The sequence below is a fragment of the Solea solea genome, chromosome 17, assembly GCF_958295425.1.
Source record: "Solea solea chromosome 17, fSolSol10.1, whole genome shotgun sequence".
Classification (NCBI taxonomy): Eukaryota; Metazoa; Chordata; class Actinopteri; order Pleuronectiformes; family Soleidae; genus Solea; species Solea solea.
The window spans coordinates 22,798,373-22,814,303 of record NC_081150.1 but is presented as its reverse complement, the minus strand read 5'-3'; the positions used below and the strand labels follow the sequence as shown (position 1 = coordinate 22,814,303).

At 41.4% G+C, this 15,931-nt stretch overlaps 1 protein-coding gene across 1 annotated transcript; it reads left to right on the top strand.

Annotated features, from left to right (window-relative positions):
- Window positions 1-4,366: 4,366 nt before the first annotated feature.
- On the top strand, window positions 4,367-15,512 carry LOC131443309 (protein NLRC3-like). Its single transcript, XM_058612830.1, has 7 exons — window positions 4,367-4,464; window positions 4,549-6,341; window positions 11,020-11,192; window positions 11,555-11,728; window positions 12,090-12,263; window positions 12,361-12,529; window positions 14,886-15,512. Exons 1-7 carry the CDS (start codon window positions 4,440-4,442, stop codon window positions 15,447-15,449), a joined length of 3,072 nt encoding a protein of 1,023 aa, XP_058468813.1. The 5' UTR covers window positions 4,367-4,439; the 3' UTR covers window positions 15,450-15,512.
- Window positions 15,513-15,931: the final 419 nt, after the last annotated feature.

Sequence of the window (15,931 nt, the reverse complement as noted above, 5' to 3'; positions counted from 1 at the left end):
GTGGTTTGTTTCCTGTTCAGCAGCAGAATCACTTCACAGACGTTCAGCAGCTTCATGACGATCATTTCCTGCTTTCACAAGGTAACGAAACTAAACTCATCTCATCACACGTGACTTTGAGTGGACGTGATGTTTTTACTGTGAAGCTCATGAATCTCACGTCACTGACTCTTGTTCAGTGACTGAGGTTTTTACACAGAATGAATTGACCCTGTAGTGACTTAGAGAGGCTTAAATGTCTGGTGTAATACTGCAAACTTGTCTTATTATGGGATGTGAACATGTCCTGGTTCCTCTGAACGTGAAGAAGGCCCAACCCTTTTGAAGCAGCTCTGCTGACACAGTATAAATGCTGACATCTGCTGGTTGACATGTGATATTACACACTGGAATCACGTGGATGCTTAGAACCCACGAGCTGAACTTCTGTATGGTCTTAATTCACTGAGTGATGGTTTGACATCAAACATATTTAAATGTAACATCTATAAACACAAACTCTTGTTAACGACCAGATGTTGTTTGGAGCTCAAACGTCACCTGGTTGTAACAAAAGACTTTTCTACAAGTTCACTGTGTTTGTTTTTGTAGAGAGAGTCGTGTTCCTTTGTCACAGCTAAAGAATCAATCATGGAGTAAAAGTGACAGCTACAGTGAAAAGTGGAATTTCCTGTTCAATAATTCCTAAGATATGAACTCGTTTTCTTTTACTTTGACCTTTGTCTGAAAAGTGGATCCTCTCTCAGCTAACTTGGCTAGTGCTGCTAACTGCAAAACAATCACTTCCCTGTTACAGATCCATCATGTTCTTATGACTTAACTCCGCCTCCTCTGACTCACTCTGTCTCCATCAGCTGTTTAGTTTATTTCACATAGAAACAATATAAAAAAACACATAGATGATAACACATAAAAGTACATGTGACGTGCAGCAGAAACACGGATTGAAAAAGAAATGCAGTGAAAACGAAAAAGTTGATGTTTTTACTGTGAAGCTCATGAATCTCACGTCACTGATTCTGTTGTTCAGTGACTTAAATGTTTGTAAATCACTGGTTTAGAGGACATTTGTGCTTTTGGTGAAAGAGAAGTTCTGCTGGACTGAGTTAAATTAAACGTTTATTCTCAATCGTCACAATTAACGACATCTCTTCAAAGTCCAGATGTTTAACATACATATGTATGTATCTATCTATTGGGCAGCTTCTTACCTGACCACCAGAGGGCGGGCTCTTCTGTTTAAACCATGAAATGAACCAGTAACTGAGTGACTGACAGTCCATTATTAGCATAAACCAATGGGCTGTGCCGATTGTTCAGTCAGCCAATGAGGGTCATGTCGGCCAATTCTGTAGTTAAAAAAAGTCTTCTTGCTGACCGGCCCACATTAGGTCAATGTGGTCCACCCATGTTAGCAGAACTTGTAATGAGCAAGTTTTATTCTCCCAGCAGGTGGCGCTCTGCTATGTATCAGATCAAGGCCAGTGAAGAGGAAGCTCCGCCCTCTAAAACCACTCTGTGTAAGGAACATGAGGGTCAGAGGTGAGATGAGGATCTCATGGATCATGTGACTCGTCTCCATGTCACAGCTCAGTGTTTTATTTACACATCATGTGTTTGTAGGAGGATCCATCAACAGAGACCAGACTCTGCCAGACCTGGACCTGGACCCAGCTGTGTCTCCATGTCGAGTGACTGGTCCATGGATGAACCTTTGCACTTCAAACAAGAACAGAGGTCAGATGATGGAGGGTGGAGGTCTTCACAGGTCAACAACTCAAATGATCCACCATGTAGCACCAGAGACACCTAATATTTGAGAATTCAGACCCAGACCCATGCAGACCTAAGACATTCTGGACCCAAGTCCCAAACAGACCCGTCCCCATTTAATCTCAGATCTGGACCCATGAAAAAAAGAAATGTTGAATAATTGTGGAACAGTCCTGGCTCACATGCTTGGGTTTGGGTAAAGTGATCTGACTGAAGATGTGGAAGTCTTAAATGTGTTAATCAGTGTAGTGTTTGACACCATCTGGGTCACACTCAACCATTTCTGACACAAACCTGTTTTCCTTGTGTCTCCTGATACTGTAGATCATTAATGAGATCACTCACAGCAGATGTTGTATTACATGTCATGTCCTGTGTTTGTAGGACGATCCATCAACAGGGACCAGACTCTGCCAGTCCTGGACCTGGACCCAGCTGTATGTCCATGAAGAGTGACCAGTCTATAGATTGTCTTATTAACTTCAAGGATGGACAAAAACATGGTGAACTGATGTAAGAATTTCACACATAGTAACACACACTTACATGATCCTCCACCAGGGGGAGCCTGTAAAGTCCAAAACATGTTGAATCCAGAAAAACACTCTTCTTCTCTTTGGTGGACCAGTCTTGTTTTTCTGTCTCCACTAAACGTCTTCAGCCTGTCCTCGTCTCTGAATACGTTTCCAGCAGTAAATCTAGTCAGAGTCCATGATTGGCCAGGGACTCATGGACAAGCCTCTCTGATTGTGTCTTTGAGACTTCACACATAACAAACACTAGAGACTGTCCTTCAGGGACTTTTGTCTTCAACCTGTCAAACTCATGTCATGTGAACTTGGCTGAAGAAGAATCGTAGGTGCAGCACATTGAAAACCTGGTAGAAACAAATGATTGTTTAGTAAATGACACTGAATCTTTTCTCCTCAGAGTTGATCAGCAGAAGACAGAGGTTCTCAGTGGTCAGTCTGTCCAGCAGCATGGAGCAGACCTGGACTCCATATTTAAGGTGTGTAAATGTACAAACATGACACTACTGTTAATACTGAAGCAGAGTCCTGGGGCCTCATGTATAAACCGTGCGTACGCACAAAAAGACGGCGTACGCTTGCTTTCACGCACAGACGGCATGTATAAAAATGTACTTGGCGTGGAAGTTTGCGCATCGCAGCGCAAACTCTCGAGCCGCCGTGAGAATTTGCCGAGAGCTCCGCAAACTCTTGTCAGGTGGAGACGTTGCAATATTAAGCTCTGAAACTTATCACAGTGTTTGAAAATAATATTATTAATGTGTCTACAGTGACAAACATGAATTTTCTGTGACAAACAATACTGATACACCACGTACGTTTGAACATATGTGGATAACATCAGAGAGGACACTGAAGACGAAACTGATCCTGTGAGCGAACACACACACTACAAACCTGTGTGTGTGTGTGTGTGTGTGTGTGAGAGAGAGAGGGAGACTCACTTATTTACTTTGAGCAAATTACTGAAATTAATTTTCCACAGATGAATATTTTCTTTATGTAACACAGTGATGTAAACACAGCTGCTGACATGAACACATGAACACACGTCAGTCTATAATGTTTTAAACTCAAAATAAAGTTACAGACTCATTTGTTGTAAGAAAACGGGACTTGAACGTTGAGTAGAACATTTTCTTTATCCCATTTTAATCCACACGATAACGAAATAACCACCGCTGCGCCTTTCATCGCAAGAGAAAGGCGCAGCATCCACAACACAATCAGTGACAGTAATGAATGGTTACATGGAGTAACTCCGTGAACTCTGTCTGCTTATTTTGTGCGTAATGTGTGTCGATGATGACGTGTGACACTTATAGATTGTTGAAATAATCTGTAAATTCAGCTCACATGGATCAGTCATGTCTAAACATACATGTTACACCAGAAAAAAACATGCACAGGATCAACTATCAATGCACAGCCAGTTTTTTAAGCATCAATATTAATATGAGAGCAGTCGCTGTGACCCTGACATTTTAGTTCCTTTGTGTTTATCACTAATTCTAAAAAAAACAACCAAAATAATCTATTTTTACAGATTTATACATCATAAATTGACGAGTTGATCGTGCACTTTCCCTCTTTTTCTCTTATTTCCCTCTTTCTTTGCTGCCGCAGTTGTCCTTTTTCTTCAGGACGAAGGCGTTTTAGAGTCATTTGTATATTCATTTGTGGGTGGGCGTGGTGTGTTCCTCATTCATCTCCACTCAGTTTCACCTTTGATGGGATGTATAAAGAAAAGGTGCGCTGTACTTGGCGTACGCACAGTTTTATAAATCTGAGATTTTTTTTGCGTACGTACTTTATAAATTTTGTGCGTACGTCGTCTTTTAGTATGAAAGCTGCACACTCTTTTATACATGAGGCTCCTGGTCCTGACAGTCTGGATGCTGCTCTGTGGACCTGCAGGACTTCACTCTGTCACTGATCATCTGAGGTTAAACTTCACATGTTCTGTTCCAGCTGCTGGAGGAGAACATCATCTGCTTTGTGAAGAACGAGCTGAAGAAGATCCACAAGGTTCTGGATACAGATCACACAGAAGTCTCAGAGAGTCAGAGGGAGGATGAGGAGCAGAGGAGCAGCAGAGAGGCTTTTCTGAAGGTCACAGAGGACTTCTTAAGGAGGATGAAGCAGGAGAAGCTCGCTGACAGTAAGAGGACTTTTAATGTGAAAGGAAGAACATCTTATTTTCTCAATGATCCACTCACTGATTTATTTTCTTGTGTTCTGTCAGAAATCAGAGCTTCAGCTTGTCGACGTGAACTCAAATCAAACCTGAAGAAGAAGTTCCAGTGTTTGTTTGAGGGCGTGGCTAAAGCAGGAAACCCCACCCTTCTGAATGAGATCTTCACAGAGCTCTACATCACAGAGGGAGGGACTGGAGAGGTCAATGAAGAACATGAGGTCAGACAGATTGAAAGAGCTTCCTGGAAACCAGACAGACCAGAAACATCCATCAGACAAGAAGACATCTTTAAAACCTCAGCTGGAAGAGACGGACCAATCAGAAGAGTGATGACAAAGGGCGTGGCTGGCATTGGGAAAACAGTGTTAACACAGAAGTTCACTGTGGACTGGGCTGAAGACAAAAGCAACCAGGACGTACAGTTCATGTTTCCCTTCACCTTCAGAGAGCTGAATGTGCTGAAAGAGAAGAAGTTCAGTTTGGTGGAACTCATCCATCACTTCTTCACTGAAACCAAAGAAGCAGGAATCTGCAGGTTTGAAGACTTTAAGGTGGTCTTCATCTTTGATGGTCTGGACGAGTGTCGACTTCCTCTGGACTTCCACAACACTGAGATCCTGACTGATGTCACAGCGTCCACCTCAGTGGACGTGCTGCTGACAAACCTCATCAGGGGGAAACTGCTTCCCTCTGCTCGGCTCTGGATAACCACACGACCTGCAGCAGCCAATCAGATCCCTCCTGACTGTGTGGACATGGTGACAGAGGTCAGAGGGTTCACGGACCCACAGAAGGAGGACTACTTCAGGAAGAGGTTCAGAGATGAGAAGCAGGCCAGGAGGATCATCTCCCACATCCAGACATCACGAAGCCTCCACATCATGTGCCACATCCCAGTCTTCTGCTGGATCACTGCAACAGTTCTGGAGAACATGCTGAAAACCAGAGATGGAGGAGAACTGCCCAAGACCCTGACTGAGATGTACATCCACTTCCTGGTGGTTCAGTCCAAAGTGAAGAGGGTCAAATATGATGGAGGAGCTGAGACAGATCCACACTGGAGTCCAGAGAACAGGAAGATGATTGAGTCTCTGGGGAAACTGGCTTTTGAGCAGCTGCAGAAAGGAAACCTGATCTTCTATGAATCAGACCTGACAGAGTGTGGCATCGATATCACAGCAGCTTCAGTTTACTCAGGAGTCTTCACTCAGATCTTTAAAGAGGAGAGAGGCCTGTACCAGGACAAGGTCTTCTGCTTTGTCCATCTGAGTGTTCACGAGTTTCTGGCTGCTCTTCATGTTCATCTGACCTTCATCACCTCTGGAACAAATCTGTTGTCAGAACCAACAACAAGCCAGTTGACCAGACCGTTTGGAAAAAAACCTAAACTGAATCATCTGCACCAGAGTGCTGTGGACGAGGCCTTACTGAGTCCAAATGGACACCTGGACTTGTCCCTCCGCTTCCTCCTGGGTCTTTCACTGGAGACCAATCAGAAGCTCTTGAGAGGTCTACTGACACAAACAGGAAGTGGTTCACAGACCAATCAGGAAACAGTTGAGTACATCAAGAGGAAGATCAGTGAGAATCTGTCAGCAGAGAGAAGCATCAACCTGTTCCACTGTCTGAATGAACTGAACCATCGTTCTCTTGTGGAGGAGATCCAAGAGTCCCTCACATCAGGACGCCTGTCCACAGAGACACTGTCTCCTGCTCAGTGGTCAGCTCTGGTCTTCATCTTACTGTCATCAGGAAAAGATCTGGAAGAGTTTGACCTGAAGAAATACTCTGCTTCAGAGGAGGCTCTTCTGAAGCTGCTGCCAGTGGTCAAAGCCTCCAACAAAGCTCTGTACGTGGATCAGTATATAAATATTAATAAGACATATTCTAAAGAGCAAGACAAACATGTTTAACCTTTTGTTCATCACTGTTTTCTATCTCAGACTGAGTGGCTGTAACCTCTCAGAGAGAAGCTGTGAAGCTCTGTCCTCAGTCCTCAGCTCTTTGTCCTCTAGTCTGAGACACGTGGACCTGAGTAACAACGATCTGCGGGATCCAGGAGTGAAGCTGCTGTGTGATGGACTGAAGAGTCCTCACTGTTCTCTGGAGACTCTCAGGTCAGAACTCTGACTCAGACTATTTGCTTCTTTAGGTTCTAGTTGATGCAGATGTTTTTTTCTGAATCACTGAGTTCATCATATCTTCTTAACTCCAGTCTGTCAGGTTGTCTGGTCTCAGAGGAAGGATGTTCTTCTCTGACCTCAGCTCTGAACTCAAACCCCTCCCATCTGAGAGAACTGGACCTGAGCTACAATGACCTGCAGGATCCAGGAGTGAAGCTGCTGTGTGATGGACTGAAGAGTCCTCACTGTTCTCTGGAGACTCTCAGGTTGGTGCTCAGCTGATTTATATTGACAATTCTACTCTGATTATTTTTTTATTTTATTTTTTTATAATTTATTTTTTATTGACATTCAGAAACAGACATTCACATCCGGCAAAACATACATGCATACATCTCACATCTGTTGTCTGCTCTAAATGCCTAGACAAAAAAAACAAACAATGAAAAAAGGAAAAACACACATTAGCAACTATGTACAAGTTAGATTTCCACAGTTCCTCCAGCAGACAGGGGAATTATCATCATAGTGAGACTTCTGAGAAGGTGTAATAAAGTACCTAATCAAGCGTTTCCATCCAAATTCCCTCCACTTCTGTGAGCTGGTACATCTCCATTGATACCTCCAAATTGTTGTCCATTCTTCCTCAGATATATTTATCCCTCCTTCCTTCTCCCATTTTATTTTAATATATGAAGTAGAGTGAGATTTCACATTAGACAGACCCTTATATAAGCATGACACAGTTTTAATAATAGCTTCCGAATCGTAGGCTTTTGTAAATAATTGAATTAGACATGTGTTTATCTTTGTTAGATTTTTCATCTTTGTATTGACGTAATGCCGTAACTGCAGGTATCTATAAAAGTCTTGTTTTTCTAAAACATGTGTCCTTTTAAGCGTTTCAAAACTGAGTAACTTTCCATCTTTCATTACTCTACATAAGGCTGTTATACCGTTAGCTATCCAGTCCTTAAATCTAGAATCCAATTTATTAGGTCTAAAATCCCAATCATAAGCACACCATTTAAGAGCCAAAATATCATTTTCAAGTTTATGTTCTTTTATAATAATTTTCCATACTTTAAGGGTCCACGCCACCCATGGATTATCAATGTTATTTATGTGGGTTTGCACGTTATTATCAGCTAAAATTGCCTGTATGGGGATGGAGGGCATTTTTTCCTCAATGCTTTTCCATTGAGCTGTATATGACGGGTTGCACCAGCATACCACTGCTCTCATCTGCACTGCAAAATAATAATATCTAAAATAAGGCAAGCCCCATCCTCCCTTTTGTTTAACCAGCTGTAAGGTTTTGAGGCGAACTGCTATATACCTGGATAGCAGTTTGTCCCACTCGTTAAATTGGTTTTGGTTAATCTCTATTGGCAATGTTTGAAATAAATATAAGAGTCTTGGCAATATAATCATTTTAATAGAGTCAATTCTTGAACTAAGGCTAAAGAAGGGAATTAAGTTGCATCTTGCTATATCATCCTTTATTTTTTTATGTATGGGTGAATAGTTATATTCCGATAATTTTGTAAGATCTTTTGGTAGGTTGATGCCTAAGTATTTAAAGGCCTCTGTTTGCCATGTCAAGGGTTAGCTACTTTTGATTTCTCTTGGTGGGCAGTAGTTATATGAGAGTATTTGGGTTTTACTCATGTTGATTTTGTACCCAGATAATTGGCCATATTGTTCAAATGCTTGCATCAATTTAGGCAGAGAGTGAGTTGGTTGCGCAAGGTATATCAAAATATCGTCTGCATAACAGGCCAATTTATATTCCGTCCCTTTAATAATGATTCCCTTAATATCTTCTCTTTGTCTGATGTACTGAGCTAGTGGTTCCAAATATAATGCGAAGAGTAGTGGTGACCATGCACAGCCCTGTCTGGTGCCCCTTTCTAGGGTAAAACTATTTGACAAATATCCATTGACCTTGACCCTGGCGGTAGGTTTGTCATATAGTGCCTGTATGGTTTTAATAATTGTATCGTGGAAGCCAATTCTATGCAACACTCTGTAGAGAAAAATCCAGTTAACCGAATCAAAGGCCTTTTCAGCATCTACGCTCATCACAATTGCTTCAGTTTGATTTCTTTGTATATGATCCATAATATGTAGTGTCTTTGGTATATTGTCTTGTGTTTGGCGTTGGTGTATGAAACCTGTCTGATCATTATGTATCAGTGTCGGCAGGAATTCTTCTAATCGTTTGGCCATAACAGAAGTAAATCATTTATAGTCCACATTAAGAACAGAGATTGGCCTAAAAGAGCCACACTCCACTTTATCCTTGCCTTCTTTTGGTATGGCTGAAATTATTGCCTCCTTCCAGCTGGGTGGCGTTTGCGCATTTTTTAAAGCCCAATTCAGAGTAGGAAGTAAAACAGGTATTAGTTCTTTTTTAAATTCCTTGTACCACTCTGCCGTGTAGCCATCAGATCCTGGCGATTTGCTTAATTTAAATCTACCAATTGCAACTTTTAATTCTTCTTCAGTTATATCCGCAGTCATCATTTTATTTAGATTTTCATCGAGAGTGGGTAAATCTAGGGAATTCAGGAAGCTGTCAATTTGGGCCACACTCCCACCTGGGACTTCAGAATATAAGGTTTTGTAAAACACTTCAAAAGCTTCCTGAATTTTATTTAGTTTATTTTTTATCGCTTTTGTCCTTGGATCCCTAATTTTATGAATTGTATTTTCGGCTATCCATTTTTTCAATTTCCATGCCATTACTTTCATAGATTTGGAGCCACTTTCGTAGTGTTTCTGTTTCAGAAACATTAAATCTTTCTCGATTTCTTGTGTGGCCAAATTATTAATTTCATTCCTGGTGTGTCTAATTTCTCTCAATGTATTCTGTGCCAAATCTAATTTATGTTGTCCTTCTAGTACCTTTAGCTTGTTTTTTCAATCCTCTAACTTTTTATTTCTATTTTTTTTCTTAAATGACGATATTGCTATAATTTTCCCTCTCAGAACAGCCTTCAGAGTATCCCATAACATGGGAGGTGAAACCTCTCCAGTATCATTGAATTCTAAGAAGAGACACATTTCTGATTTAATTTGTGCCTTAAAAGACAGATCATTCAACAGACTGGAATTCAATTTCCATGTATTATTTTTTGATCGCAGGCCAAAATCAGCGGATAAGTATACTGGTGCATGGTCACTTAGATCTATTGTCCCGATTCCACAAGTATGTATTGTATCTTTATCCTTCCCAAATGTTATGAAATAATCTATTCTTGTATAGAGAGAGTGAGGAGCAGAGTAGTAAGTGTAATCCCTTCTGTTAGGGAAAAAATCTCGCCATTATCAATCAAGCCCACCTCCTCAAATAGTGTGTTTACTTTCTTATAGAAGGACTTCCTATCCTGGGTTTTTCCACAAGATGAGTCCAACTTTGGCTGCAGATGTATATTTAGATCCCCTCCACAGATCAAGAGGCCTTCTGTTTCAGTTACCATGATATTGGTTATTTTTTGGAAGAAACTAATGTCACTCCCTGGGGGTGCATAGACATTCACTAAGGTAATTGGATTCCCATCTATCTTACCCCTTACTTAAAATAAACGTGCCCTCTTTATCACCCATTTCGAATACTTTTTCAAAATGTAGCTTGTTTGAAATGAGAATAGCAACTCCTCTTCTATGCCCTGATTTGTATGAAGAAAAAAACAGATTTGTAAAGCCCCTTTTCTTTAGCTTTATATGCTCCTTGTCTGTCAAATGGGTCTCTTGTAAATAAACCACATGGGCTTTCTCTGTTCTCACTTTAGATAGGATTTTACTACGTTTAACTGGATTCAACAGCCCATTGACATTAAACGAAATGAATTTTAATTTGTCACTAGCCATACTTATTTACTTGTAAGTGTACCAACAAACTTAACAAGATGAAAATTGAAAGATCTGCTCCCTGAACAAATAACAACACCAAACATAAGCAAGAAATAGAAAAAAGGACAAACAAAAAGAGTGATCCCAAGGCTGGGGTCTCTAAGAAAAGACCCTGGCCTGAGCTAGATAAAATATCTAGCTGTGAGTGAAAGCCTCTCCCACCTGTGGGCTGAGGGCCCCCACCATGGCGCTCTAAAAAAGAAAAGAAAAGGTCTCTGTTCATTCCACAGAAAATGTGTCCTTATACAGCAACCCTCGCCTGTATATATATTCTCATCATGTGGTGAATATAGCACATTCTGTTTAGCTTTCCAACTCTTCAAAAATCAGTCAAAGCTTATACTTCTTCTGGAGAGGATGGGGACTGCCTTCTGAAAGCTTGCAGTTTCTCCTTGATACCCTTCTCTCGCTCCTCACCTGTCCCTGATTATTTTTTTAATTACATATGTGAATAGATTTTCTTGAACTCCTCCTCAGAATGAGTGGCTGTAAACTCTCAGAGAGAAGCTGTGAAGCTCTGTCCTCAGTCCTCAGCTCTGTGTCCTCTCGTATGAGACACGTGGACCTGAGTAACAACGACCTGCAGGATTCAGGAGTGAAGCTGCTGTGTGATGGACTGAAGAGTCCTCACTGTTCTCTGGAGACTCTCAGGTCAGAACTCTGACTCAGACTCTTTGCTTCTTTAGGTTCTAGTTGATGCAGATGTTTTTTTCTGAATCACTGAGTTCATCATATATTCTTAACTCCAGTCTGTCAGGTTGTCTGGTCTCAAAGGAAGGATGTTCTTCTCTGACCTCAGCTCTGAACTCAAACCCCTCCCATCTGAGAGAACTGGACCTGAGTAACAATGACCTGCAGTATCCAGGAGTGAAGCTGCTGTGTGATGGACTGAAGAGTCCTCACTGTTCTCTGGAGACTCTCAGGTTGGTGCTCAGCTGATTTATATGGACAATTCTACTCTGATTATTTTTTTAATTAGATATGTGAATAGATTTTCTTGAACTCCTCCTCAGAATGAGTGGCTGTAAACTCTCAGAGAGAAGCTGTGAAGCTCTGTCCTCAGTCCTCAGCTCTGTGTCCTCTCGTCTGAGACACGTGGACCTGAGTAACAACGACCTGCAAGATCCAGGAGTGAAGCTGCTGTGTGATGGACTGAAGAGTCCTCACTGTTCTCTGGAGACTCTCAGGTCAGGACTCTGACTCAGACTCTTTGCTTCTTTAGGTTCTTGTTGATGAAGATGTTTTTTCTGAATCACTGACTTCATCATATCTTCTTAACTCCAGTCTGTCAGGTTGTCTGGTCTCAGAGGAAGGATGTTCTTCTCTGACCTCAGCTCTGAACTCAAACCCCTCCCATCTGAGAGAACTGGACCTGAGTAACAATGACCTGCAGGATCCAGGAGTGAAGTTGCTGTGTGATGGACTGAAGAGTCCTCACTGTTCTCTGGAGACTCTCAGGTTGGTGCTCAGCTGATTTATATGGACAATTCTACTCTGATTATTTTTTTAATTAGATATGTGAATAGATTTTCTTGAACTCCTCCTCAGAATGAGTGGCTGTAAACTCTCAGAGAGAAGCTGTGAAGCTCTGTCCTCAGTCCTCAGCTCTGTGTCCTCTCGTCTGAGACACGTGGACCTGAGTAACAACGACCTGCAGGATCCAGGAGTGAAGCTGCTGTGTGATGGACTGAAGAGTCCTCACTGTTCTCTGGAGACTCTCAGGTCAGGACTCTGACTCAGACTCTTTGCTTCTTTAGGTTCTTGTTGATGAAGATGTTTTTTCTGAATCACTGAGTTCATCATATCTTCTTAACTCCAGTCTGTCAGGTTGTCTGGTCTCAGAGGAAGGATGTTCTTCTCTGACCTCAGCTCTGAACTCAAACCCCTCCCATCTGAGAGAACTGGACCTGAGCTACAATCATCCAGGAGACTCAGGAGAGAAGCTGCTGTCTGCTGGACTGAAGAGTCCTCACTGGAGACTGGACACTCTCAGGTATTCTCCTCTTCCTCCTCCTCTTCCTCTTCATGTTCATCAGCATTATTCAAACTTGTCAGCAGGTTCAGGTTGAAGATGTCCTGTTATCATGTTTTCCTCTGTCAGTGAGTATAACCAAACATTAGTGACACTTTTTAGACACCTCGTGAGAACGAGGATCAAACAACCGTAATTCAAATATAAGGTTTATGGTTTTTAGACCCACAATACTGCGATTTGAAACACTGTAAAAAATACAAATGAAATCCCTCTATTTTATCTATTTTCTTTGTTTACTTGGTTTGTGCTGGGCCAACTTGTTGCTGGTTTACTCGTGGTGGGTTTCAAATGTATGAACAGAAGTTGTCTTCTGTGTTGTCCACGTGGTGGCGCTGCTGAGTAAATGCGTAGCCTCCTGAAACTGTGGTCTCTGGTTCTGCAGACACCGGCCGTTTCTCAATATCCATACTTGTGCGTACTTGTGCGTACTTGCGTACTCCGGTACTGTTCAAGTGCTGTTCCAATTCTCAAGTAAGCGAACAGCGAGGACCCGGAAGTATTCTCGCTCCGCCCATTTTTACCAGGTATGCATCGGAGGTGACTTGAGCGTACTTGGGATGGCCATGTATCCCAGAATACTGAAGTATATGAACTAAGAAGAACACATTAACACAGCTAAAGTTTAATACTTCAATGTATTGATGATTGACATTAATAAGTAAACATGAGACAAGAGGGTCTCTGGGACACATGACAAGTCAGACCATACGTTTTACAATAGGCATCCTGTATAGGACAGGAAACTTGAGGGTCTGTTTTGAATATGGTTAGTTAGGAAATATAGATGTCTCTTGTTTGACTAAATGGTGATATTGTCCAATTTAAAGATCATGGGACAGTATGGTATATCCGGACCCAACTTGTTTTTCAAGTTGTTGCATTATGGAAACAGGAGAAAGGCGGGGGTCGAAACATGTGATGCCTGCAAATAAGAATGCTAGAAAATCTATATAAGGTTAGTTTTGCTTTTCTGAGGCAGAATTGTTCGGAGATTCGGCAAGAACACATTCTCCCGAGCTGCTGCAGAGCTTGGTTCTGACGCCTGACTTGTGACTAAATAAAATCCCTTTGTTCGGTACAAGTCCTGTGTCAGTGGGGTCTTTTCCTGCATCATCAACTCATCACCTATCGTTCATAAGAAGAAGGAAGCCTGACAAAAACGACATTACATTTGGGCGGAGCATAGCAGCAGATAATAGAAATATAAATCTGAAATAAATATTTTTCTTTGTCCCGGAACAAAGTTTTAACATCATTTGAGGCGAGAAATGAGTCATTTAGAAATCAAACATGTGGTTTGTGTATGAAGATATGACGTATTTATAGTTTGGCAGCGACGTTTGTCGGAGGTGATCAGCTCCGCCTCTGCGGACGCTCGGCGCTCACTGTGCCCGGCACAGAGCAGCGTGACCTCGGCCTGTCCTGATGAAATGATCCGCTGGCTCAGACGTCGCTGTCATTAGATGCTCGGTGTGATCCATAGATTTGTTGTTGACGTGTTATTTTGTTTTTAATGGAAACGTTTTGACCTGACAGTTTAAAAGTTTGTATATTGTTAATGTTTTTTTTATTTTAACTTTGAATGTTAGATTTATATCAAAGTCGCACGGTCATTGTATCTGTATTTAAATATAATATGTAAATGTTAGATATGTAGAGTAGTATATATTTGTACTAGTCATATATATATATATATATATATATATATATATATATACTCTACAATGCTGTAATATATCTATTTTCCACATTGTATAATTTGTATTGTATATTTTAATAGAAATAAATTAATAAATGAAGTTAAATATTTAAAATGTAAAAATAATAACAACATATATATGCATTTATTAAAAGTATTTCATATGTTCATTTATCAACACCGTAGGTGGCGCTAATGAGGCTGCAGCACTGCAGCACTACAGCAGAACTACAGCAGAACAATACATACATACTTGCATACTTGAGTATTGAGAAACAACCACATACTTGTGTACTCCCGTACTTGGCAAGTATATACTCCCAGCGTACTTCTCAAGTATATACTTCCCATGTAAGCAAGTACATACTTGCATACTTGAGTATTGAGAAACAGCCACCGTCTTCTCTTTGAAACACACCTGTCCTTGTAGTTCATCATTGTGTCCACCAGAGTGCGTCATTAAGACAACAGTTTGGACTCATGTTGGACAGAAACTCATTCAGACTGTTTCTTCCTCCAGGATGGACCATGCTGGAGAGCAGTGGTTAAAACCTGGTCTCAGGAAGTGTAAGTATGGATTTACAGGAAATAACAACATATCAGCTGATCATCAATAAACTGCAGCTGTGTCTCGTTGTCTTCATCAGATTCATGTAAACTGGAACTGGACACAAACACAATGAGCAGAGAACTCAAACTGTCTGACGACAACAGGAAAGTGACCCATGTGACAGAAGATCAGTCGTATCCTGATCATCCAGACAGATTTGAGTCCTGGTCTCAGCTGCTGTGTAGACCTGGTCTGACTGGTCGCTGTTACTGGGAGGTCGAGTGGAGAGGAAGAGTTTATATATCACTGAGTTACAGAGGAATCAAGAGGAAAGGCAACAGTTTTGACTGTTGGTTTGGACATAACGATCAGTCCTGGAGTCTGTTCTGCTCTGATGATCTTGGTAACTCTGTCTTTCACTGTGGGACACAAACATTCATCATGTCCTCTGTCTCTCACAGAGTATCAGTGTATGTGGACTGTCCTGCTGGGACTCTGTCCTTCTACAGCGTCTCCTCTGACTCACTGATCCACCTCCACACCTTCAGGACCACATTCACTGAACCGGTTTATCCTGGGTTCTGGGTCTGTCCTGGTTCCTCAGTGTCTCTGTGTCCTCTGTAGGACATGAAGAGACAGCAGCTTCAGTGGTGGACGAGGTCAAAGCTCGTCTCAGTCATTCTTTGTTGAAACCATCAATAAAAAAAGACTTAAAAAATCAACATGTCTGTCATTAACTGAGCCGCCGTCCTGCGCTGTGAGCGCCCCCTGCTGCTGAGAACCAGCCTGAAACACACAGGTTCACACACACTGAGATAAAAATAACAAAAAGTGAAAGATTGAAAGTGAAATTAAAAGATACAGAAAGTAAAATCAATTACAAATGAATAAATGCTTTATATAAAATAAAAAGAAAGAAGTCAAAATAATATAAAATAAAATTCAAGGTTTTCAATCCAATAGAAAACAAAGTAAATAAAGATGTTAAGAGTTTGACTCTTTGTCTGAAGAACATCATCTTCTCACTGACAAGCCTTTCTGTCCCAGCATGCACTGCTTCTCCTCCTCCTCCTCTTCATGCTGCCTGACAACAGCGCCCCCTGCTG